The 27,119-nt window shown below is 46.3% G+C and overlaps 1 protein-coding gene across 19 annotated transcripts in view; it reads left to right on the forward strand.

The window, feature by feature from the left end:
* ebf3a (EBF transcription factor 3a) overlaps nucleotides 1-21,895 on the forward strand; it is a 71,523-nt gene extending 49,628 nt beyond the window's left edge. For 4 of the 19 annotated variants that reach the window (XM_048987829.1, XM_048987830.1, XM_048987836.1 and 1 more), the window contains exons 11-16: nucleotides 9,286-9,374; nucleotides 13,917-13,982; nucleotides 14,811-14,988; nucleotides 15,786-15,986; nucleotides 16,545-16,742; nucleotides 18,969-21,895. In XM_048987829.1, coding sequence (XP_048843786.1) covers nucleotides 9,286-9,374; nucleotides 13,917-13,982; nucleotides 14,811-14,988; nucleotides 15,786-15,986; nucleotides 16,545-16,742; nucleotides 18,969-19,000 — 764 coding nt within the window. In that variant the 3' untranslated portion in view covers nucleotides 19,001-21,895. The remainder of the gene's footprint in view (nucleotides 1-9,285; nucleotides 9,375-13,916; nucleotides 13,983-14,810; nucleotides 14,989-15,785; nucleotides 15,987-16,544; nucleotides 16,743-18,968) is intronic. The other 15 variants (XM_048987831.1, XM_048987834.1, XM_048987838.1 and 12 more) reach the window with 8 other exon arrangements.
* The last annotated feature ends 5,224 nt before the right edge of the window (nucleotides 21,896-27,119 follow it).

The following is a 27,119-nucleotide window of genomic DNA, read 5'->3' on the forward strand; positions in this document are numbered from 1 at the left end:
TTCAGTCTTAAATTAGTGTACGTAACATAGAGAAAAACAAAAGCTCTGCGAGGGGGAACGCCGCCTTCGAGAGGGGTTACGCAAACAGAAGGCCACAGACGGGCACGTTTGGAGAACGTTTAAGTAACGCTTCCCTCGCTTTCATATGACATAAACTAGCACGTGCTGTCAGCCGGCCTGCGGTGCTGAATCACTCTGCCACTCTGCTCTGCTTTCGTTCCGTCACCCGTTGCTTCTCTCCTCTTGAAGCCCTGCGCATTCTCGTACTTATTTATTTTTAACTTTAACCTTGTTTGTTCCAGAACACCTTTTTCTTGGGGTTTGTGTACCGTCAGATACCTGTATTGGTAACCCATTGATCAGCCCCGCTTGTGGGGGGGGGGGGGGGGGCAAGCTGTCAGTGGCATTTGAAGAGAATCAAAGGCGCATCCCTTCTCCCGTCGATACGCCCCCGCCCGGAGTAGTCCTCTACAACTGATCGAACAGGTTTATAGAGCTCACCCTCCTCCCCACCTGCCCACCTATTGCTGCCCTTGTTCCGAGATGTTAGCTGCCGTCTTTGGTTGGATATATTTTTTAAGATTATTTTTCAGAATAGGGCCGAGTCCTATTAAAATATAGAAATGTAAAACATACAGAGAAAAATCAGGTGACGTGCGAAGAGTGGAAGGTTCACATGAACGTCCATCTATCCATCCATTGATCCATAACTGCTTAATCAGGTTGAGGACCTGGAATCTATCCGCGCGAGCATAGGGCACAAGGCGGCCGGACAGCCTGGGAGGGATGTCAGAGCGGGGGACTCGCACAATCACACATTTCACGGAGAGAACACGCAAACCGCACACGCAGAAGGGATTCAGAGCCCCAGCCCTGGAGGAGTGTGGCCGTAGCACATCCCGCCAAGCCCCCACACGAGCAGCCGTTCGGTACGGCCGCTCTCCGCGTCTTTCCGGAGCGCCTTTCGAACAATGACAGGTTTCATAAATATACCCCGGCGCTCAAATCTAATAGTATCAAAGCCATTGCCTTCTATTTAGGCACTGCCCCTGACAGACTAACCTTTTACGCCTCACTGGAGGCTAGAAGAAATAAGACACACCAGTGGCGCTGTCTTCCGCTAGGACTATTCGTCCTAATCAGTGACTCCCATTTACCGAATTGCTTAAAATGAACTATACTTCATACGGAGATTGTACACTCACCCGGCGCCATTCATCCCGGGAAAACTGAGGCCGGTAAACTTTTCGTTTCCTCCAGCGGGACCGTGGGACATGTATCAAAAATGTTAAAAAAATGATTGGTGAGGGGGAGCCCTCACACATCTATCAGGGAGGAGGTACATTATTTGCTAATTTCCCAACCTGTGCCGTGACAGGGTGCTTCGTCTTCAGACCCTTGGTGACCGGCGCTGGCCTCTCTGTTATTAGTACAAGTCGGGTGCTTTTTTTTTTGGGCATACTCTAACAAGACCCATTTGTCTATCACTGCCCCGCCACCGATCCCTCCGAAGGACTCTGGCCAATGCTGGCTGGCTGCTCCCCTCGCCACTCGGGCGTCGTTCGGCAGAGCCGAGTGACTTGACGACTCGATAGATAAATCACAAAGTATCCTCCCCCCCTCGTCAAGGTGAAGGTATTGATGCCGTTGCGCCAAAACTGACGAAACACGGAGCTGCAGAGGTGGCCCATTCGTCATCGGCCGAAGGACGAAGGGGTCATTTCGACTTCACGTGATGAAGCCCCAAGTCACAAGTGTCAAATATCCGGGCATAGTAAAGTGTCACCTTAGGAAGCTACCACATATTAGCAGATAGCAAACGGAAGGCTAGCGCATATTAGCAGAGCAAGCGGTAGCTAAAAAGCTATTGCATATCAGAACATAGCTAATGGAATGCTAACACCTTTAATATTATTTCAGATTAGTTACTTGTGATTAACGATGGACAAACTCCATAAACTTCCATACCCATAGTAATTTTTGTTAAGTTCTCCAAGGACTTTGCCTGTGCAAGCTCTTTGATTTAGTTTTTTTTGTGTTTCGTTTGTTCGTTCGTTTGTGTTTTCTAATAAACATTTTTGCTAGCTAAACAAAGAACAACACAGGATTAATGTAACTCAGCTGAGAAACTATGGTTGATGTTGTTACATGTTGCACCCCCCACAATTTCTGGGAAACACAAGGTAGTAGGGAGAGGCTAAGTTGGAGCTTGGGCAGTGTTGCAGAAACGCATGCGACGTTTAACTTCTGTATCAAACTCCATCGGAGGATGTAAGTGCTCTGCAATAATCTGTCCATCAGGCCCCCCTCCAGCACAACACCACACCCACCCAGAGGCGCTTTGTAGTCTCTGATCTCCATCTATCTGATATAGCATTTCCTCCCCCACCCCCCCAAGCTAACCCACCCACCTTGGGGCCGGGTGCAATGGCGACAAAAGCCTGGCAATCAAAGGCATTTTGGGAAGTTGGTAAACAGAGTTGTTCCAATGCCATACAGCAGAGGTCAACGAGACCCTCTTTTTTTTTTTCCATCTTCCGCATTTTCCACGGAACAGTCCACGGTCTGTCTCGCGTCGCATTAGCCTCTGCATTGGAGCTTCCATCGCCTGTCCCAGACCCCCCCCTGTGCCTAGCAGGGCCCCGTCGAGGGGCCCCTCGACTGGAAAGCATGCGCGCAGCAAAAGCCCGGGGGGTGACGGTGTTGTGGGGGCACCGAACGGACGGCTTCCGGCGACTCTCCAATTAGCTGCGCAGTTGACGCGACGCTCTCCACGCTTTGAGGGGGAATCGCGTGTCTCCCTTCTCCCTTTTTTTGATGACATGTAATTTATTAAGTGACCTGTGAAATCTGAGCCTGTAATTGAAGCAAGTGGCTGGAATTGAGCGCGCGTCTCTGATGTGCTTCTCCCTCTCATGCTTTTTATAGCACGTTCTGGAAAAAAAGAAAAGAGAAAAGAAAGCGACAGAGAAGCTGAGCTCTGAAGAGGGCACAGCGGACAGATTCGGATATAATTGCCTCCTTTCTTTCTTATTTTGGATCTCGTTTTTATCGGCACTTTAAATAGGTTGCCCTTACTAAGTCAGGGACATTAGTCTCGCTTCAACAACCAAGACTTGCCTCTTGATAGATGAGGCGGTCAGGTGGCCGTCACCGGTGCCATGGCTGGACACCTTGCCGGGCTGCCCACATGCCCTGCCCCGTCAGCGCCCCCCCCCCCCCGGTGATTGAAATCCGGCGCCAAATTTATTGGGAAATTAATGAGAAAAGCTGCAATGTATTGACTCCGAGAGGAAAACACAACTCATCTCGAATGAGCAGGAAAAGCACGGCGATAATTTAGCCGCCATCGATTTTCGCCCGGCCCATGTACTGATCTTCATTTTACAATATTAATTCGCACCTGCTATCGGCTGTGAGGGGGATGCGGGTTCGATCTGATTCCCGTTGGCGCTCGGCACATGAAGACGAGGGGGCATTCACGAATCAGGAGGCACAATAGACTCGATAGGATGGGGGGGGGGGGCACACTTGTTACACAGGCTGGAAATATAAATTTCTGTCAGGGGGTAGGAGAAATTTGAAAGTGGGGGCCCCCTCGCATAGTTGTCCAGACCTTTTTTTTATTGCTGTCGGCAACGTTTTATCTGCTGGAGAAACAATCGCTGCCTGGATTCCCAGCCCCCCCCAGTCTTCAGGCCTGTATCGGTTCAAAGTTCATGAAATTTCTATGAGCATTGATCTCGACCAATTGATTTTTTTCTGTCGTTTTTTTTTTTTTTTGAGCTGCAGATCTTTGAAATTTTAATTTCCGGGAGCATCTGAATTGCTCGGAGAAGAAATGACTTTTTATTTACTTATTTATTTATTTGATAAATAAAATGAAGAGGCTACTGCTGTATCCTTGACGACGGCGAGATCATGGGGCGGCCCAGACCAATGACGGCGGTGCTGTTTGGAAACGAAAGCACCTTCCGTTTGCGGATTTCACCATGCAGACCGAAAGCCATCGCTGCCGCCTCCCACCTGTAGCCTCGGCGCTTCCGTTTAGCTATCAATGGCTCATTTTCACCCTCGATGGAAAGTTGTCGGGCAGAACAGCAGGAAGTTCTCACTCTAGGCTGTGGGGTCTCTTTTCCCCCCCATCTTCCCCCCAGCCGTCTTTATCACCTGGTCAGGTTCACCTAGTTACTTATCAGTGGGGCATTTAATAACTTTGGTGTGATATAATTGCTATTGGCATTTCCCCCCTCGGATTCAGCTGGTTAATGTGTAAACTACTTGTCAGCAAATAGCACTTTGTCACTGAAATCACTAACACCCTCTAGAGGAATGCCTCTGTATTGAGCAATTTAATTTTACTTTATTTAATTTCTGCACATTACAAGCGCCTGGTTCTCCTTCCCCCCAGTGATCCTCGGCTCCATTTTCCGGGGGACAATGCTGGTCCGTGGCTTTGCCTTCCCCAACGAACGGTGCCGCTTCCTCTGCATGGGCGCAGAGTGGATTATGTCTCAGCCTGGCCTGACAATAACAAATGCCTCGTCGGTTGGCACGGATTAAATTTCTGCGCTACTTAAAGAAATTGCAATTATAACGGTGGTCTGTTTTCAGGGAGTAGAGCTAACAAAGTTATTACGAAGGCATGGATGGAAAGTTGCAGGAAGATGATCATTATTTAAATGAAAATAGACCTCATTTATGGCTAAAACCAGCAGCTGGTTAGGAGTAAATGAATCGTTTCCTGTTTTTATTATGGCAGTTAGCTTATTTTCATTTGGGAGGGGAAAAGCACGCTAAATTGAACCATTCTTTTCCCCGTACTTCTTTGAGGGAAACAATGGACTACCAGTGTTAAAAGACATTTCCTGTCGTGTTTTCTTTTCTCAGATAGTGCTTCATGGAGGCACGGAGGCAAATACCAGAGCAGATGCCATTTGGCCTTGGATGTTGATGCTTTGCATCGCCTTCTCGAAAGATGGCCTCCCCCCCCCCCCCCGCCCCCCAGGGACCTCAGTTGCACTCCACCTATGGGGGAAAAAGAAACATAGACTCAACCAGACTTTCTCGCACAGAAAATCCTCTTTTCTTGTGGAGGGCAGTGTTTCCACGACTCCTAATCTGTTGCTTTGGGGGTGGACCCTCCGCAGTGGAGATAAGCTTTCGGCAGTTAGATGTAATTAGACAAAGTAATAGCTAGCTAGCGGCGATATAGCTAGTTATCTCTGAGTAAGATAGAAAGTTATCATAATAACCAATAATGGAGCAGAGGGGTAGGAATGCCCGGTATTTTGGGTAAATCGTGTTTTGAGGAAGTGTAACGAGGACTGATTTCTCAGAAGTATTTACTTTTGAATGTTGTTTTTGGTGTCTGTTTATTTTATTTTTCCCTGAGTAAAAAAAAAAAATAAAAAATGAGCAGCATTTTCTTTGCGGGGACATTCCCTGGAACCTTTTCTGAGCAACGCAGTGGATTTGGGGAAAAAAGGGAACTGTTGATGACGCGAGTTGGGTTATCGGAATGTGATCTGGGATCGGTCATTACTGGCTGCGTGTCTGCGGGGGTAGGGAGGTCAGCTGAACCCTGAAGCCTGGGGCACCACCCTAGCTATTAGACTGCACCCCCCTTTCCCAGGTCACATGCTCCAGATGAATGGTGCATGGGGGTAAAGGGCACCAGGGGCAGACGGCGGGGACTAGTCTTCGAAGATCCGAGGCATCAAAACCAGTGCCGTTTTTAGTGAAGGACTGGTGGCCAGTCTTCCTTGAGGGTCAGCGGAATGGTTTTTCCGCTGATTTTCTCATTGGGTTCCTTATTTTTGCGTGGGTCGGAATTGCCCGGCCATTCCTGTGCCTGGAGCCGCGACGCGATTATGCCGCATTATGGCAGAAACAAATGGTCTTCCGATCATATTACGTTGATTAAGCTAAACCCCGCTTACAAATGAGGCATGTTAAAAAAAATAATTGAGGGTAATCAGTCTTTCTGTCCATAAAAGAACCACAAAGGAGACTGATTTCTAAATATATAAGCTTCAGGGCTGATGCGTGGCTCACTGTATAAACCGTTTAAGTCTAAACAAAACCGGGCTGGACAATCAAGGGTTGGCTTTTGCTACACATAAAATAATGCATTGTAGTGCTTGCTGAGAGATCGAATAAATTTGATTCATAAACGCAGAATCACGTTGTGGGCCGTGAACTTTGCGCTAAGGTTAGTCCAGGAAGCAGCCGGAAAGCATAACGTTACTAGTGTGTCTAAGGAGCAGCAGAGATCGGTCTCATTGTTCCCGGCCGGGAGTCACCTCCAGGGGTGCCGCTCGGTCCGCCGTAGCTTTGGTTGCCGCGCGATGTTTCCCTCTCTAATTATCCGTGAGGTCAGTAAGCAAAATTGGGAAGAAGCTGGGTAGATCAATACAAATTATCCCTGAGCAAACCGGTGCTGACAGTTTGAATTGCAGCATATGTTTACCCAAAATCAGGCAATTTATCTTAATATCAGCAAAGTAATGCAGTGCGGGTCAAAGGTCGGACAATCTCTCCACCTCATAATTACCCAGTTCTAAAACAGGAAAGTGGTATTGATTGGCGGAGCGCGGGGGACAGCCTAACGGCGGAACGGGGGCCCGCGCCTGGGCTCCGGCGAGGACCAGACTTCTGGCCCCGACGAGGGGGGGGGGGATTTATGGGTCTAATGTTTCCCCACCGTCAGTGAGACCCGCTCCTAAGGAAGGAGCCTCACCAGCCTTGCTATTGTCGAGGGGGGGGGGGGGGATAGTATTAGGGGAGGGGGGTGATGTATCTTGTGTCACTCGGTGCTCCCAGGGCCACGGTGGCTTAAAGTTTGAAGGGGGGTGTAGGGAGGTGGATGGGACTCAAGGTGGATTTAGTCTGTTATTAGTCAATCTGTTATGCATACGGCCCAGCTGGTGCTTGAGAGGGGTGGGATGAGGGTAAAGTGGAGTTACATCACCCCCCGACCCCTCCCGCCTGCACCCCCATGATATGACTAGAGACGCCCCCCCCCCCCATTTCTTTTGAACACCTGTCACTGCTTCTCAACACAAAGAGGGGGCCATTTCTATTGTGATTCTTGGACGCGAATCCTCCCATGCTTTCCGTGTCGGGGAGACCACAAGTGGCATACAGCCCAGGAGGAGGGGTCTCGTCCTGCAGACAGGGGGGTGGGGGCAGCCATTTCAAAACTTCATGTCGTAGACTCCTATTGTCTCTAGAAATGAGTTTCAAATCTAGAAATAAAGAAAAAAAGGCAGAAAGGAAGGCATGTGCTTTCTGTATCATACGTGAATGTTTAAATCATTTTGAAGAGGGAATACATTTCTATCTATAAGCTGCAACTTTACTTGTGCATTTTGACCTTATCGTGAGATGAAAGCCATCCTATCAGAAGTGTGGAGCACGTAAAGCGCTAATGAAGAGTTCTAGAACCTCGGTGGAGCATTTGCATGAAATCAATAGCCGATGAGCCGGTATCTCACTCGAGCCTGGGTTTCATCAGGCGAAATTCATTAGCAGCCCAATACTTTTAATGATCCGCCCGGCGGTAATAGATGAGACAGCAACACGTCGGGGCGCCTGGTGTGCGACACGGAGGGCTCTGTAATCAGGGGGCGTAATTCTTTCCCATAATCCCTCTCAGAGCAAGGCCCACACCGGGTTGGCTGTCTCTCGTGTTCATATAACCCACCCCTTCCCCTTCCCTCCTCATACCCCCCCACCCCCACCGGTCCAGCACCCGGGCCGTGACAAATTGCCCCTAAAGGCGACACTGACAGCCCCCCAGTGATGAATGTCCTGACGATGGGGTAGATTTACACGGTTGGAACTTGCCTCTGAAATTTGGCAGCATCGCTTCTCGTCCCTTCTCGTCCCTTCTCATCCCTTCCCACCCCTCATCGTCCCTTCTCGTCCCTTCTCATCCCTTCTCATCCCTTCTCGTCCCTTCTCGTCCCTGGCCTGCTGTTAGCTAGGAGTGCGGTAGGGATTGGAATGAAAAGGAATGAAAAAGAGGAAGTGGAGGGGTCTCCGTGGTGAGGGTGCCGAGGATTCTCGGACAAGAACAGCGTAGTCATGAGATCGATACGTCAAGTCGATGCTTTATTAACAAGGAAATGTCTTGCTCCCCGTTCCTGCATAGACCTTTTGTCTTCCTGGACACACGACAGGATGTCACATCATATCATAGCCTCCGCGTTCTCGCTGCGGTGAGACCAGTGCAGCCGCCAGTCGATCGCGCCACACCACTTGGGTTTAAGGTCAGCCGGTTCGTTTCTGGAGCGCCTCCTCCATTCGCTGCTGTGTGTTTTCGCCTTCCTTCGACCCCCCCTTGACGCCTGCCGTCCTCTGTTGGGTCGGCCTTTGCTAATCGTGAAATCACGTGCCGAGTAATGAGTAACGGCCTCGAATTTCAGGCCAAGTATTGAATAGACAGGGACGTTTCCTGTTAGTGTAAGAATATTCCGTCCATTTATGTGTTGCTGCTCTCTCCCTGGATCCAAAAACTCTTGGAACGATACCTACTTCCATATGTAATGCTTTCTAATAGTGACTCCCTTTCTCTGTGCCGACCCGTGTCGTCACAAAGCTCTCCGACTTGGCCACGGAGCTCGCTGGACATCAGGGCCGACCTGCTGCGCGGGGAGTGGCTGTGGTCTCATTTACGGGCTCCGTTTCAGCGTAAAGTAGCTATTCTGAGGCTGGCCGGGGGTGTCGAGCTTTGGGGTAACATCAGTTACTGTTTGTGCCCTGCGACGTCTCATGGCTGGAGGCAGCATGGGTAACTGACAGGTGTAGGTTTTGCAGTCAGCCATTAAAGGAATATCAGAGACCCATAAGACGAAATCCTCCAGATTGAGATCAGGAAACAGGGAACCGGGGAGGACAGAGCTGTGGAGGTAAATCTGAGCGTAGCAGTAGCCAGAGATATGTTGTAAATCCTGAGGACTGTGCCAAGAGTAGTACATGGTGTGGACTGGCTGCACCAGTTATTGGTCATGCAGGCTTGTCTTCGCCATAATGCTGACCCAGCTCATTCATAGAATACATATGAACTATTGGGTAACGTACCACAACTACCTCATGCAATACTGCTTGTCTGACACTGAGGATGATCAGATCTGAGCTGGACAAAGGTGTTTTTCGTGTTTGTCTCCTGTTTGTAAACCCACTTACCTACACTCATTATGGACACCACAATGTTGTCTTCAGAAGTGTGGGTGTTTGTAGCTTTATACTCTAACACACTGTCGTCTGTCTTTGGTTTAGCTTTGAATGAACCAACCATCGATTATGGATTCCAGAGGTTGCAGAAGGTCATCCCAAGACATCCAGGGGATCCAGAGAGGTTACCGAAGGTCAGTATCCATAGCGAGAGGGGGGACGCCTGGTCCGTTTATTCACAGAAATGTAACGCCCCGTGCAATTCGGGGACGAGATGAGTTACTGAAGCAATCTCCCTTGGCAAATCACCATGATTCGATCACTTGGGGAAAATTGCACTGGAGAGGATAACAGCTGACAGGTACAAACACACACTCACGCACGCACACACAGATAGAGCCGCACAAACATGGCTAGGCAAAGCTGGGTTTGTTTGGGATTCTGGGGGAAAAGCACAAACTTTCTGTGCGGAGAAATAGTTCAATTAAACATTTTCCACTTCAGTAGCCTGTAGTGATTGTAATCTAAGCAGACCCACTTTGATCTGTGATTATTCCATCCTTGTTTTCCTTTCATTTTCTAAAGCTAGATCCAGTTTAATCTTTTGTTTACAAAGCTTTTGTTATAAGTCCTTGTCTTATTGGGTTAATAAATGAAGACCACACGTTCATATCTGCGGGGTCCCTTTTCATTTGAATTCCACAAAGATTCAGTTCGCCTACAGCTCCCACACGGGCGACAAATATCACAGCAACAGCGTTTTGATGTGCTACATGAAAGATATGCTGGGCTTTGAATTTTTTTTCTTTCTTGAACAATCTTTGATTCAATGTTTTGGTCCCCCTTTCATGCAATCGATGACTCTGCCCTCGATAATAGAAAACCCGCTAATTTTGCATCAGAGGCGTGTGGAGAAGGGGGTGTGGCCTGGGTGATATTATGACTGATTAGTTTATGGAATGTTCCGGGGTGCTCGGTGAGTGTTGACCACCTTGGTGGTTTAATAATACAAATACTACAAATACCCATTAAAGCACAGCGTGTGGGCTGGAGATGTCATTAACTCCCGCCGTATAATTTATAAAAACAGTAACTGCGCCAGTTCAGGCACGCTTCGGGGGGGTGGTGGGGGGATGGGCCTGAGCTTGGAAATCTCCGGAAACACAGTTAGCACTCGGTACATGATGTGTTTCAATTACTCTCGGTTCTTTTTTTTTTCCGTCTCAGCGGAGACCAATATCTGGACGGAAAATCTTGTTCCAATAAATGCCTTAAACTATCTGTATAACCCGTGAAAAGGCGCGGCGGCGGCGGAGGAAGTCCTCTCCGCGCGCGTCCTACGAAAACCCGCTAATGCGCGCCATTAGTCGCAGGAAGAAATCCGAAGCAGACCCTGGCAAAATGGCGCTTCAGAAAGCCATTTCTGCCGCTCCCGTCTACCCACACCACAAACAAATACCCGTCAGTTAGGGTAAGAGGGAAGACCCGAACCTATTTACCGCTTTTTTTTTTATCCCCGGAAAAAGCCCCGTAACGGCTTGGCGGCTTCGCCAGGAGCGACGCTGCGAAGAGATGGGATCTAGCGGTTTCAATAAACAACATAAATATTTGATTTTGCTCCTAATGGACCCAAATGTGGAGTTCAGCGGCATGTAAATGAAAGCCCCGCGCGATTCATCATCGTTAAGCCAGCTGTCTCGGGGCCTGTGCCGAGGGGTCAGCGCCTGTTTGCAGTGAAACAGCAATTGACCCCTACATACATCCGAATGAGAAGAGAAGAGTCTGAAATATGGGGCGGGGGTGGGGGGGGGAGGCCAAGCCAGAAGTCTTTCTTTATATGCCTCTCCCTGACTTCACCCCCCCCAGTTGATATTACGGCAATATTGATTTTCGGCACGTTTTTTTCCCCACCTTCCCTTCTTCCTACGTTTCCCAAGGATCCGTAATGTGTGCGGTTTTGATGGGTAATTGTGGCGTGACAGAAAGCCGATGTGGCGGGTGCCGATTGCGTTGGATGTACACTAATAACGGTCGCCGGTTTGGGGGTGGGGCGTCGGATTGAAAGTTACCTCCTCATTTCAGACAACGTCAAAAGAATTACCAACAGATCCTATGGGAGCCAAATAAACACGTTATACAAACTCGCAGAGTGAACGTGAGACTCGCCTTAAAAACAGTATGATCTCCTCTCCGCTCCAGACAGTCAGGAGAACAGAAAAAAAAATATGCAGGAGCAGCTGAATGGTTTATACAAATTAATATAAACCCGACATCATTAAAAAGTAGAATTTAAATTGCATATAATTCTCTCCTTTTTTTCCCCAAGTTCCGTCTCACGCGGAAAACACCAACGTATCTCGCTTCCTTTTCCATCTAATACACAGGGAAATTTATTAGAAATGCATTCATGTCAAGCAATTACCCATGCATTAAAATTCATCTTCTTTCCCCCTGCTTTCTGAAGTAGGTAGATCTATTGGTTCCTCAATCCTCAATGTATTCACGCCCCCAGGCAAGAACTAACAGAATAATTGCTTTACAGTTTCATAATGACATTAGCACCTGAAGCCAGATCACCTTGGTTACCTTCTTTAACGGTGAAGATATATACTATTCTAGATGATGGAGCGTGTGAGTAATCAGGCACATTTAAAACGTTCCGCCGTCCACCCACCTCCTCATAATGTAACGACAGAACATCACTGGCACGACTCGATTCGCCATTGTTTTCCGTTTAACCGACGAGACCCCCGTGAAAAAGAGCCGATCGCGTTTATTGGTGCAACCTGAAGCTGTACATGGAAACACCTCAGCACCTCCCCCGAGCCAATCGCGCCTTGAGCGAACAGGGCCCGCCGGCACGAAAACGAACTCATGCCGGGCCACCCTCCGCCGATCGGCTGGGCTTCCTCGCCGCCTCTCCAACACGGCCGGACTGCCACTTGAGTGCAGCTTACAGAGGCGGGTTCATTAGTTAAGACGCCACGCGGCAAATGACAGATCAAGGATGAGAGGCGACATAATTTTCTTAAACTATCCTTATGTCGCCTTCTGCCGTGTGCCATATGGACAAGGAGTGCAAGGAATATTTTCCGGAAATGAAAAACGTCTTGTAAATGTGACGGCCTTAATTGCTTTAATCGTTGCTTAAAATTGAAAGGCATGTAAAAAGTGTTGCGATATGATAGAGGAGATTATGAGTAATTATTAACACCCCAGAAAAGCACTTTATCTTACTCAGAGAGGGGTACTCAGGCTGATGAGACAGGATTAAGACAGCTGGGTCTTTCAAAGATTGTACCTGCTTCATGACAAGTATAATTCTTTATTTGTATGCAAACTAGATGCATGTAACGTCAAGCATAGACACCAATTTCAGAGGTAAATGCCCATTTGAAGAGCCATCCATCCGGCACCTTTGCGGATTAAATCCTGTTCCTGCGAACGTATGGCACACTCGAGAAGTGGTGCCTTCAGTGATTAATCTTGATAAATAAAGGGTCCGAGACAGGATGCCATACGGATTGAAAGAGGCGTCGAGCCGTGTGTGGGGTGTGGGGGAACCGGGGTGCTGGGTGGGGGAATTGGGGTTGGGAGGGGGGGGGTTCCTTAAGAAGTCATTGTTTGCAAGGCTGCCACCCAAGTCGGCAACAGACCACGATTGTGGGGGCGTGTTGAAGTGGCACCCAAACCCGCTGTTCGGAATGGAACGTTCAAGGGGTATCGTGGAACTGAAAGGGAGGTGGGAATGGTAGGGAGGTGGGAATGGTACAGAAAATAGCTTGGGCCATGTGATTACAATGGGCCGCTTACCCCCACAAATCAGCACAGCCCCCCCCCTACGTCCAGTTGTTTGCGGTGACACTACTGGAGGGAACCTCAATTTGATCTCGATTTCGTAGCCTCAGATGTACATCAACTGGTTCCTCGAGAGCCACTTTAATTTTAGATCGAGGAATAAAATGTAAATATGAATCAAGCCAGAAGAAAATCAGCTGAGACTATGAGGGGAGTTGGCGCTTAGGCCAGTTCTGATTATCGAAGGAAGCTGAACTTGTTGTGGTCAAAACTGGAAGGTTGGGGTGGGCCCGAACGTGCATGTATGGATAAGACCAGATTCAGTGCATCTGTGTCCCCTGGCACAAGCACACAGCATTTGCTGGATGGGAAGTCATTTATGAAGTCCTTTACAACAGCGAGTGAAAGAGGTTAATTGAAAAATTCCTTAATGTCATTATGAAAGAACTAGATTAACCCAAGCTAATTCACTTTATTGTTCGGAAGAAAGAGGAATAAGCATTGAACTCTCCTGCAAATTTGGGCCATGAATTAGGGGTGAGATGTTGTCTTTAAGGACTCCGCCAGTTTAATTAAGATATGGAAAATGACTCATTGTTCTTCGGTGCTAAAGTGGCTGGAATTAGCAGCCGAGCGCCGTGCCTCAGCCGCCCTGTGTCTCCCGGCGTGTTTGTTTGTTTAAAACCCGCAAGGAGACGCCATTAAAAGCCAAGCACTTACTCTCCCCATTTAGAGCCAGGGCCCGAGTCGACTGGAGTCCACCGGCGCATCTGTGGGCGCTAATTCTCCTTTCCCTGGCTTTATTGATAATGGTCGCCGTAGCAATAACTTGTTATGGCAAAAATGCCTCAGTGGAGGAGGTGTGGGGATTTGTTTCCAAAGCATTCCCGCTGCTCCTTTTGCTGCCTGATTCACATCCTTCCCCGGTTCCTTTGTAGGAGGTTCTCCTGAAGCGGGCTGCTGACCTTGTGGAAGCTCTGTACGGCATGCCGCACAACAACCAGGTGATGCCCGGCCTGCACCCCCCACGCTCCCCCCGCACACACCCAACCCCCACCCCCCCAAAACCTTTCAGTGTCCATGCGCAGTAATTAAATCAGCACTTTTCTCTAAGCATTATCATCCTTATTTTTCTACGGCGCTCTGGCTCCTGTATCTCGAAGCTGCCTCCAGGCTATTGTGCAGTGTCACCGGTCCTCGAGAATGGCTTTCTCCTTCCTCCCAGACTCGTTTCCACCCGCTGCGCTCCTGCGAGAGGAGTTAATCACTCAAAACACGCACACACCCCGCACGCCCTCTCACACACAGACACTCGTGCGTACGTAGCCGTTGGAATGAGAGAGTGACCTTGAACAAGGTCCAAAAGGGTCCGTAACGAATGCAAATTCCTAAATAAATCCGCTGAGCGGTGCAAGTCAAATAGGGGACTCTCGCACATGCAAATGCACTGGCCCTCTGGTAAACGGAGTTGCGTCCTTATACATGCATTTGTAGCTGTTGAGGCACCGCTAACACGCAGATAACACACAATTAATGAGCCGCTCAAAGCTTTGCATAGCCTCCATCTATATGTAACCGAATGCTTGATTATTTTCCTCTTGTAGAATGTTTCCTTTAGAATTACTGATTATAAAGTTCAGGTTTCAGAAACACAGAGTATGCAGACCTAAAAATAAGGCGTCATGTATGTATATATATATATATTTAATGTTAAATGTTAGCTCAAGTCTGAACCACTTTCAAGAAGGAGTGACTTGTAAAAATTTACGGTCCTAGAGTGAAAGGTCTCCAGAACATGTCCGTGACAATGTCCATCCATACGTCCCCGCCAGGAGATCATCCTGAAGAGGGCCGCCGACATCGCCGAGGCCCTGTACAGCGTACCTCGTAACCACAACCAGATCCCGTCCCTCGCCAACACTGCATCCCACGGAGGCATGATGGGAGTGAACTCCTTCAGTGGCCAGCTCGCCGTCAACGTATCAGAGACATCTCAGGGTAATGACCAGGGTATGTACCTGTGAGAGGAGATAAGCTGTGCACCGCGGACGGTCTGCCTTGCCCTTTGGTGGTGCCTGGCCGCTCCCTCGCTCCATGGGTTGCGGCCGAATCTTACCTCGCCGGCTAATTGATATCCCAGGAGGCTTCCTGGCCCTGTCAGGGCCTCCTCCTGGTTTACCTGGCTCTGAGTGACCGATCCTGGTGTTCACCTAACGCCGGAGCCAATAACGGCTTGGCATCTTTGTTGTTGCTGTAAAAAAGTCAGTGGAACACATACTCGATGTTATGACATTGAGCAGACATTTACGTAACTGAATGAAATGGAGAATACAGACTCGAAGTGACAAGGCTAGCCGTACAACCTCAACGGCTGCCCGATCAAACCCCAGTATCTCCCTATGGTTGCAACCTTAGGAGGGATTGTCTGAAATCATTCAACAAAATTATCCAGCTTTACAAATTGGTAAAAAAAAAAAAAAAAAAAAAAGACGTAATCTCAAGTCGCTTTTGACAAAAACGTAAACTAAGCTGAACCGAGCGCTAATTCGTCCACTTGATTCGCACGCGCCAGCCGCCCCGCTGGATGGGATTGGGGGAAAGCCAAGCAAGCAGACGGGCTGGCATAGCTATGCAGCCAAACGTAGAAACTGAGAAGAAGCAGCAACAACGAAAACGGCACGCTGACATGCTTAGCTCTCTCTCTGTGTACTACCCCTGTTCTGAACTTACGATTTTTAACTTCATGCAGCGGAGTACAATCCCTTTATTTTTTTTAAAGTGAGTTTGACCCCCCCCTATTTCCGCAGTGGGCTACAGCCGCAATACCAGCAGCGTGTCCCCCCGGGGCTATGTGCCCAGCAGCACCCCGCAGCAGTCCAACTACAACACAGTGAGCAACAGCATGAACGGGTATGGGAACTCAGGGATGCCCAACCTCGGGGTGCCTGGCTCCCCCGGCTTCCTCAACGGCTCCACCGCCAACTCCCCCTACGGCAGTAAGTATCAAGGTAATGCCCCCCCCCCCCTTCACTCGGGCTTCTCCGGTCCTCCCGACGGGACGCTTGTCATCTTCCGTCGATGCCTCGGTCGGTTTGACTTTTGGGAATGCGTGCTACTGGATAAAAGGAGTGGTGACTCTGGAGGCTGGAAACCCTTGTTGGAAAATTTGACGATCAAAAACAACAACTTAAAAAAAAAAAAAAAGCCTTTAAAAAAACCGAAAAAAACCATCTGGAAAGTCTTACCAAAAGCCGAGTCAGATCACAAATTATGTGCAAAGTTGTCTCTCAATCAGAGTCCAGTATAAGACCTGTTATCCAGAGAGTGACCAAAGGCAGGATACTGTACATCCCCCAACTTCTAACCCAAATCTGACGATGGTTTTTTAAAGCCCCTCAAAAAAAAAATGATGATATCCCTGCTTCCCATTCCGAGTCATGCTTTCCGTTGAGCCCTTTGCGCTAATGTAGAGCAAGGCAAGGCCATGTGATTGGGAGCGTCGCGGAATCTCCTCTGTGCCGTGGGATCCTCTCTGAGCGCTTTTTGCTGTTTTTGCTTTATTGCAGTAGTGCCGTCGAGCCCTACGATGGCAACCTCCTCGGTCAGCCTCTCGTCAAACTGTAGCAGTGCACACAGCATATTCTCTTTCTCACCTGCCAATGTCATCTCTGCAGTGAAACAAAAGAGCGCCTTTGCCCCCGTTGTGAGGCCCCAAGCCTCTCCACCGCCCTCTTGCACCAGTGCAAATGGCAACGGACTTCAAGGTGAGCTGCCCCGCCCCCTCCCTCCCAAACCTCACCCCGCCTACCTTGCCCGTGACCCTGAGGAGGGGCCACATGGGCATCTCCGGCTGCTCAAATAAGAAAAAGAAAAACAATGCCCCCTGACCCAAAACGACTGGGGAGAACTCACCGTACGTTACTAGGGTACAGCTCTATAGCTGCCTACGCCAGTGAAGCATCACTGAACGGACGGACGGCCTCCTGCGTGCATGCGTTTGTGCATGTGCATGTACAAGCTCAGCGATTGGTTTGCTTATATAAACAAACAATTAAGGGACGTTTAGAGCCTCTAGAGACACCCCAACTCCCTGTTATTGATGTAGTACTGTATTACCTAAAGTATAGTAAATAAAGTTTGGCGGCGCGGTAGACTCACGTTTCTGGAATGGGGGTCTGATTGGCATTTGGAGTCTTGTATACACTGGTTCCCTCTGCGTACTGGTTTCTTCCAGAGATCCCAAGACATGCAGTTTAGGCATGACTTGTGCCACGCGGCCATTTTGCCCAGGGTGTCCCCTGCCTTGTCATACCCGAGACAGGCTCTTGGGTCGTTTTGACCCGGTACTGGATAAGCAGCTGTAGAAAACTGACGGATAATAAAGAAAGACTCAGACACACGTAGTCCAGGTGGCTTAAGGGAAACAGCTCATGAGTCATTGACGTTTCCCTTATACATCGTGGGTTGTGCCTTCAGGTGCACTGTAAGCTGAATAATACCATTATATTAATAGCTATTCTACCCCTCCCCCCACGACCTCAAGTGAACTCATCTGAACTCATCTGGGGTCTAGGGTGGTGTACCCCTTGGGTTTCGGTGAAGAACTCTGGGATGATATTTTGATGATATTTTTAATGAGTCCTGGATTAAAGATCACTTTTTTTTTTTTTTTTTAAGGACCTAACTGCTGTATAGCTGAAGCCGCGATATCGATATAAACGTCATTTCTGCTACAGAAACCAAACCAATTTGGGTTCTGATAATGGGACAAAGTAGCGGTGGTTTAATCCTTCATGCACATTTATAGGCCTGTAAGGTGGTATTAATGCTTGTCAAAAGCTCTCCCCACTCAGAGTAACCAGGACAAGGGGCAGGCACAGTCAAAAGATTACTGTAAGCAATTATTTTGAGTGTTTTTTTTTTTTTTTTTACCCCTCTTGACTTGTTTGGTTGGAAAATGTGTTTTTAGCTGTAGTGTGTCCATCCAAAATTAATAGCGTTAGGATTAATGAAGTGGGAAATTAAAGTTCACGCTTTTACATGTGCACACTTATTAATATATGGTTTTCAGAAATTAATGAGGAATGCCCCGCCATCAGCTTTCTGCAAACTTAAAAGCGCCCGAACCGGAACACCACAAATAAACTGAAAGCGGCAAAAATCATTTATATTCCAGCAGCTCACTAGATACCTAATTGTTAAAATGACTGAAATAACGAAGCAAATCAATCTTAAGTCTTTGGGCGGCGCCCCTCTATTTTGTGACGCGTCTTTAGAGCGCACAGCCTAAGGATGGCATTCCAGCACCCCTCCGCATGACCGTTAAAGACGCACCCCATGGACGGCTCACCGAAATACAATTAGGGGTTCCGTAATAAGGCTTAATAAGAATGTGGAGGAGGGGTTCAATTTTGGAAACCTGAGGAGTGCCTGGCGTTTGGCCGGCGGAGGGTGGGGGGGCAGCCGTGTCTGACGTTACCAGGGGTGACCATGGTGTTTCTCGGTTGTCAGCATGGACGGCCCCAGGGGAGTCTGGGCCGGCATTTGCCATTAACTGGACGCTAAGAGGAATCTCACATGTGTGGGAGTTCAGGATGCTTTCCGCAGGAAAATGTCAGGACGCCTGCCGGCTCCTCTAAAAAGTAAAGCCCTTCTAGCGTGTCTTGTTAGAAAAGCACATTTCACTTCCCCCGCCACACCCTGCCCCCTCCCCCTCGCTCTTTACCCACCCGCCATCTTACATGCACTCACACTGTACGCCTCAACAAAGGGAGTCTTCCCAAATCAATAAGGCACAATGGAGAGTAAACCTTCACTATGAATCCCAGCAAATGCTGCGCACGTTTGCCCCCCTTGGCCGGCCCGGGTTTCGCTTTCTTGCGCTAAGAAGTGCACCTTCTGATTTGCTCGTTTGTCACTGTAACGAAGGCTAAGCTCCGCGGCCAAGTCTGCTAACGTAACGCTTTTGTGTTTTTCTGCCTGTTTTTCAGCTATGTCCGGCCTGGTCGTCCCCCCCATGTAAATTGCTCCTTCTGCATCTCCTCTCCATCCACGTCGCAAAATGGGCTTTTCGGAAAACATTCGTACAAGTAGAAGACTCGGGTTGAATCGTGTTGTCCACCACAAACGAAATCTACAGCTAATTCTGTTATCGGGGGGGGTGGGAAAAAAAGACTTTCGTTTCACAGATTTTATTCAGACGAATATGAATTGACATGTGAGCGACTTCTTCATGAACAATTCCATTTTATTGACTGAATTTCTTGTCATATTTTCGCATTTCTCAGTCTTGAAGAAAAAGGAGGAGAAAAAAAACGCCTATTTTGTATAAACGTTTCTGATTACATCTCAGCTGCGTCTGGCTCATGATGTATGTCGGGAGGAACTCTGTGGATATACCATTAACGAAAACACTGATTTAAAAAGATAATGCCTCAGATTAAGTTTCTCTTACGCCGATGCACGACAGTTGTGCGTCTCTATAATGTGAATTATTATTATTTTTTTTTCCTTTTTTTAATTTGTGGTAAGAAGGGGGCCAAGAAAGCGTGAGCCATTGAACTGGAAATAATATTAAAAAAATATATGATTTAGAAAACAAACATGAACATGAAGTAAATGGAAAAAAATACCTGGTTTTAGGGGTTGGTGGAAATAGGGGAGATTTTATCATGCTTACGTCATCTTAAAAATGAACTTTGTAACTTATTGTAGTTAGGAATTGTAACTTTGATATTGCAAAAATTTTTCTCTTGCCTTCAACAAGCACACTGACAGAGATAAAACGCTACTGTCTGTTGGTTAAAAAAATGACTTCCACTGCTAAAAGCTTCCTATTAAGCAAGTGTGATCTGCAATGTTTTTCAACTTTTGCTAGGCACTGTATACTATTGCATTCTTAGGCTACTGTGAAGTCTATGTTTCTTGTACCAGAAAGTTACCCTCTAGCTCCTTGTTCCCTAATGTGTTTTGTATGTGGTTATACAATTGTAGACTTTTGTGATTTTGCCAAAGTTGTAGCTAAATATTTATACACTCGTCTTGAATTTTCCCAGATCCACTTAAATATTTAGTACAGAGTTTTATTCCTTCGGAAACAAAAAAAAGAAAAAAAAAGAAAAAAGATGGCAAGGAGTAAAATAATCGTAAACATCGCAACACTTTGTTTCACACAACACTTGCGGTCACTTAGGGAATTTTTTGTAACATATCGATTATAAATATTGTATTTATCTTCAGAATTTTGTATATTGCTTTCCATCGTTTGATTTGATCTTGTATGTATTGTTTGTCATTGCCTGATATTGTGATGCAGCACAGAACGTTATACCAACAACTGTCTCCTGCCATTCGCTTTTTTGTATTAATAGATTGCGATGCCTATACATTTTGTGTATTTCAGAAATTTTGTTACTTCGTCGAGACTTTTCATCCATTCTTTTTTTTTTTTTTTAATTTCGAGGAAAAGTCAAATTCATTGTTTATTTTTATATTAATTTCTAAGTTATGTAAACAGATACTTTTTTTGAAATAAAAACTGTTTGTTGTATAGTCAAAATAAATTGTTTGTGACACATGGCTGTAATAATACTAGTAGAAAATGTGCATGTTCAGGAGCCCCTGAGGGATGATCCAGTCTGTGGTTGTAATCCTTTTTTTTTTTTTTTTTTTACATTTGTTTAGTTCTCTTTCATTTTTTTTTATTTTGCTTTTTTTGGGTAGAACGTAAAAAGTCATACACGATTTACACCTGCCACCTGTGACTACGCCACATAGCTGATCCATGTTTACAGAGGTTTTAAAAAAAAAAAAAAACCGGAAAGAAAACTTCGAAATGGAACCGCGAAAGCTCACCACTGTTGATTGAAATTTGTCCATCAAGAAAGCAAACAGGAAACGACACACGCGGCCTACGGCGCCTTAACAGTGGACTTTACTTCCAGAGTAACCTTTCTGCCGTTTCGGTGACAACCGTACGTCACAAATGCCAACCATTTCTCCAGAAATATGATCAATGGTGTAAAAAGCACAAACATTTTTTTACTAAAAATAAAAAATAACTATTGTGACCCCTCACCCTTTTCGACTATTTTGTTGTTTTCGTTTCGTTATTTAGCTATGTTCAGCAAACCAATATGAAAGTCTAAGAAGTATTTAAAGATTAGCTTTTATATTGTATCATAGGTCAAATTCCAGGATTTAAATGTTATATATTGTACATGACATTTTGTAACAATTACAAAAAGTACTGTAGCATCACATTTAGATTAATTTGAACCTGTTCTGTGTCATACTATTTCTTTCTTTTGTCTTGGATATTGATTTTCCTGACAGTGCCAAATTAACAGATTGAGGCAAGATGATTTGTATTTATAATATTTATTATTTTCATCTTTTCATCATTACTTTTGCACTGAACACTTTGTAAAATATATTGTGATGTTCTGCAGACCGCAGCATTTAAGGTTCAAATCGAAAGGGGAATTTACGTCTTGGTAACCTGCACACAAATTTGAATATTTCCTGAAATGCCCCAGAGTAGGAACAGCAGGCAAAGCATTATATAAATAAATGTGCAATGGATTGGTTTGTGGAAGCTCAACAAGGCTTCACTACATGTAAAAGGCCCAGGAAGATGCGTAGACTGACTCAAGGGCACCGAAGGAACATTGTGAATCTCATCATTAATGCAACCCCGTTTGTGTTGTATACCAATTAGCTGCTGAACTCCGTGCTCCACTGCCTTCAATCTGAAGATCTAACTAGAAAAAAAAAGGGAAAAAATAAGAGGTAGACTCAACTGTTAGGAAAAGTACAAGCATTTTGTTTCATGTGTACATTTTCTTCCCAAATATTTTACTGTATAAAGATGTTCATTTTACACAATAATTAAAGTAATTCTTGTCTGTGAATGAAACTCTCCCAGTATTTTTGATTTGGTTTTATTTGCTTTTGTTTTGTTACTCGATCATTCGGTGAACAGCCTGCTGAAAAAAAAAGCACCTTTAAATGATCAAGACGACAGTAATTGTAAGGATATTAAGTATACTCTCGCGTTTCACGGTGTGGCCGTGTTAGCATGCCGCTGCTAATGCTATCCATTCGCTCTTCGTTATTAACTCCCGCAGAACCAATAACCGCTTCTGATATAAAACGACTGCATGTAATATGGACTGTTTCCATTACAACACACAATGGTCCCAGTTGCATCATTTCCAAGCAATATTATTATTATTATTTATTTCCATCGTTATTACTACAGGCACTATTATATTAATTGACTGAACAAGGACACGCTTTCATTTAAAGCAAATTACAGAGCTCATATCTAGACTTACATGGCCTCCAAGGGGGGCAGCCTTTTGCTGAAGTTGCGGTTCGAGTGGAAAAACGGCCAGTTAAACACCACATGGGGGAAGCGTGCAGTTGCCCACAAACACACACCCAGCTATTTACCCCCCGCCATATCACTTGGTCAACTCACTGCACACGAGAGTGAATGGGACGTTCTCCTCAAATTTTCGGAGTGGCCCAGGACATCAGTTCCATCGTCCCCAGAAATGAGACAAGGCCTCCGTTGGTGAGGAGCAAACAGACAGAGGGGCAGATTCCAATGGCTTGTTACATGAACCTAGATCTTCTGATGAAATGTTAAGGACATAATGTTAGCATGAATTGACTTAGTACCCTGTGCAGGAAAACCTGCAGAACAGAGAATTTCCTCACAGATGAACCTGTACGTGGTGTCTTCTGATCCAATCAAGGGATAATGTGGCACCATTTTTGACTCGAGTATTTGAAGGGTAAAAATACAAGAAAAATATAGCTACCACGGATCAACAATAGGTAGCATTGCAAGTGAGATGTGAGGTTTGGGCCACCTAAGCATGTTTTTGCTTCATCTAGGGAGAAGTTTGCTGTGATTCAGGCCAGCTTCTAACACCAGCCCGTACACCAAGGTTTCATCCTTGACATCTGAGAGACGTTTTGGTTCTCTCCCTCCACCTTCCCAATTTACACCCCACTTGGCGTCCAGACACCCAGCTCATCGCTGTGCTACATCAGCCCTCTGCCTAATGAGGTGATGCAATGTCGATTGTACAGACAATGTTGCTTGAGAATGGAACAGTCGGTGATGAATTGCCCACGTCTAGAGCAAAGTAAACGTTATTTAAAGCAAACATACTTACATTTATGAAATGAAGATAATATTACTATTAATTATAATCTATCCACCTTTTAAGTGCTTATTCTGGTTAGAGTCAAGGGAATAACAATAGTAATTATGATATAATTATTTTGTTGTGTCTATATATAATCCTTCAGTTAAAAAATGTATGCAAACATAATTAAACTTTAAAAGTTAAAGTATCACACTGCTTTCACAACCAACCATACTGAAAAACCCGAGTGTTATGGCAAAAAATAAATATCTAAACACTGGTAAAATCCATACAGGCTGGTTGACATTATTTCATGTATTTGCAAAACGAAGGGAATGCAGAACATTATGGACAAACTGAACTTCACCACCCACACTGAGATCAGATCTGCCTGTTTACCAGTTTAGTCACCATTTGGAGGTTGTGGAAGCAGGGAGTGTGTTTACCTTTGCAGGTCGATCCATTCCGGTTCTGGGAAGTTGACCTCTCCGCTGAGCCGCGGTGGGTCAGAGAGAATCCGAAATCGCGCCGGCGGAGGTTTGCAGAGTCCTCCTGCGCGAGCCGCGCTCGTGGTTCAGCGCCGCTCTGCCTGACATTTTATCAGATACTCCGGATCCAGCGCGTTTACGAAATCACCTGAACCGGAGGAGTTCCGCATTCAAACGCGTGGTAACACCGCGGAGTTACAGACCTCTGACACGCACCTCTATGGAAACACGGTAGATAACAGCAGACATGAGAAAAGAAGAAGAAAAAACTGATTACAGGGCAGCTGGTGTGCTTGATGTTGTTAAATTTGTGTCATGATAAGCTTCCAACTTGCTTGTTCAACCAACTGGTTTGTTAAAAGGTTGTTCTATACAAAAAAAAAAAAAAATGTGTGACAGGAATTCGGGAGTTCTAAAAGAACCCAGAGATAAATTCAGGTAGACTAAATCGGAGGCGTCACACATGAATTAATAGCCAGCTAACTACCAACAACAACAACAGTACATAGATGAATGGAACAGAGCAGCATGGTCAAACACAAATCTCATTCATTCATCTGACTACTCTTCTGGGGGCTTTAACATGGATTATCTGGTACAAGACTCAGGTCCACCATGAAGAAGATGCCTGTCCATTGCAGGACACATGCATGCAACTGATGGACAATAGAGTGATACCAGTTGGCCTTTTGGACCACGGGAAGAAACCCAAATGAGACAGGCGCAGAATGGAGGCGGGATTTGAACCCCAAACTCTCAAGTGATGAGGCCACTCTGCCATCCTAACAATCTCCCCTTAACTCATTTTACAAGAAAATTGTGCCTCTAGCCTTGAAGGCTTTATAGTTAAAATGATGAAGACAAAATCTAAATGTAAGTGTCATTCCATTCGTTTTAAGGGTCCACTTCATTGATTCTGTAGAACCTTCCCCAAGATATGCAAGTGTTTAACGAAGACTGGCAACAAACCTATTAGCAGATTTTAAGCGGGCAAAGACAGACAGACAGTCAGACAGACCAACATCCCATATAATATGATACAGACATCACTTTCCAGCTAGGATCTAGTCCTGGGAAGCACATAGCTTATAGGGCAGGGCAGGATGCCCTCTAGATGGGATGCCAGTCCATCTCTGGGCATTCGGACATGTTCACTTACACAGTCATTAATTATCTAACAGCAAGTGCAGAGTCAGCAGTTTGCCAGAAGGAAAGGATGTAGAGGGAATGGCAGAACCTCAAGCAAATGCCAAAAGACTCTCACAAGCAGAACGTACACAGCCTTTGGGTCACAAGTCCGACTTTCCACAGTATGCGGCGTACTGTCGCTGTGACTCCAAGTCACCACTATAAGTAATTCATACCTGAATTTTTGACCACTAGATTCGGGGAGAATTAATGTCAATCCTGGATAGTTCCAGAATTTCTGTGCCGCTCTCGGAATGGCAAGAGCCTGTCAATGGTCATTTGGACAGAGCTGACCTGCGTGACCCGTAGCAGTCTTGGAGCGGCCCAAGTTCACACACTCAGTGGGGGGTGATTTGTGGGTTAGCTGGTGACATTAAGCTTTCATCTTCCACTTTCGTGAATTCCTGGAAGGATTTCACCCCTCCAGGGAGCCAGCCTACTTGTCAAGTCAGTGATCCCTAAAGAACATGTGCTGTTCCATTCTGAACGGAGCCTCCACTGGTTTTGGCCTGCTGCGTTTCCATGGTATTCTAAAGGACCCACCGGTTTGTTTGTGTGTAACATGCACTAAAGCTGAGGGTGTAGAATAAAACGACATTTTTAACTAAAAAGCGACAATTGTATAACATCCCTCCATTAAGCTAGACATGGGCTGCACCATAAAACCAATATTTCAGCCTACTCTGGAGATGGGCACCTCAAGAAGAGGGGCGTCGAGCCCCCTCCCACGGTAACTGAAAGATTTTCAAAGGGGCATCTTAGTGAATTTGAAATTCACTTTGATACGATCCGGCCCACATTAGCCGTACCTTGAACCGACACCTGTTTTGTTTTCAGTTTGGCCCGTTTTACGTCCTGGTGTGCGGATCACACTTGGCACTTGGCAGCTCCACGTTATTCCCGCTAAGCACTTTGGCATCACCTCGACCCCTCTTTTAACTTTTCAGCAGTCGGAATTCGCGGGAAGCTGAGGATTAGAGACTGGAAAAGGGGTAAGGAGAGACTGCCTTTTAAAGTGATCGTCCCCGTGTACAAATATTGTCTTCGAAGCGCCGTGACACAAGAATGCATGTGGCAGGTATTGACAGTGAGATCAGCGACATACGCACCGCGCGTAAATTTCACTCTACATAGACTTCCAGTGCAAATTTGAACAGACACGTCTCCTGCCGATGGCAGAGGGAGGCATCTTGTTTACAAAGTGAGAGTCTCCTGTCATGGCGTACCTAATGCAATTTTCATATGTAGGGTATCAACTGATCAGCACAAAACTATGATAAAGGAGATGCCTCGTAAAAAAGGCAGGTGTCAAAAAATATCAAGCATGATTTGTGTGAAAACAAAATCAGACGGCTTTTCTAACCCCCCCCGTAGCAAACAGAAATGTTTGTGTAAACGAGCCAGTCATGATCGCGAGACCACATCTAGCTAAGATTTACCTTCACATTTATTTTCGTTAGCAGACGCTTTCGTCCAAAGCGATGTGCAAGCGATGCGAACTGCAGATTACAAACGGAGGAGTCGACTTGGCGTTAGTGCAGCTAGGCTTCCTGTGCATGCCAGGTACCAGTCCGCTGACCACCCAATCCATGCCGGGGGGGGACACTGAGCTACTTCGGGTTTTACAAAGTACTTTAAAACTGACAGGTTCCTGTGCTCAGCTAATTAGTTAAATTTCTCTTCTGCTTTGACTGGTTTGTTTCCTTGATTGAATGACTCGTCCAGCTGTTTCACATTAACGCTAGTGACAAGCATGATTATAGAAGACTGACCAATCAGCACACAGCAAAAACAAGGTGTTAAAGTGAAATCCGGGTCTTTTTGATTGAAATGGTGGGTTACAAACCCCGTCCTGGCTCACAATGTCCTCCCTGACATGGAGTAGGTGGTCACCCTAAGTACGCAGTACATACTGGAGCTAAGCAAAGGCACCCGACACCAAATTCATTACCTGCTGAAACACAGGCAGGCCCCTGCGCCCAGCGTCAACCGCAGAAACGTGGGAGATTTGGGCTTCATGACAGAGTTCATGACCACAGGGTATGATGCCAGGTTTTTCCAACCACCTTTGAAATGACATTCCAGAAGTAATTGATGAAGTAAACAAATAACTGTGAAAAATCCCTCACAAATATGGGCTTTACCCACCGAGTCTCTCTGAGATACATCACAGGGTTTACACTCCTGTGCCCACTTATAAAAATAAGGACTTTACAGCTCAAACAATGTTTTATTTCTCTTACGTGATCCATAGAGGGAAGTGGCACCCCGATGCTAAGCAGCGACGGTACATAGACATTAT

This window comes from Brienomyrus brachyistius, chromosome 20 (genome assembly GCF_023856365.1).
Source record: "Brienomyrus brachyistius isolate T26 chromosome 20, BBRACH_0.4, whole genome shotgun sequence".
NCBI lineage: Eukaryota > Metazoa > Chordata > Actinopteri > Osteoglossiformes > Mormyridae > Brienomyrus > Brienomyrus brachyistius.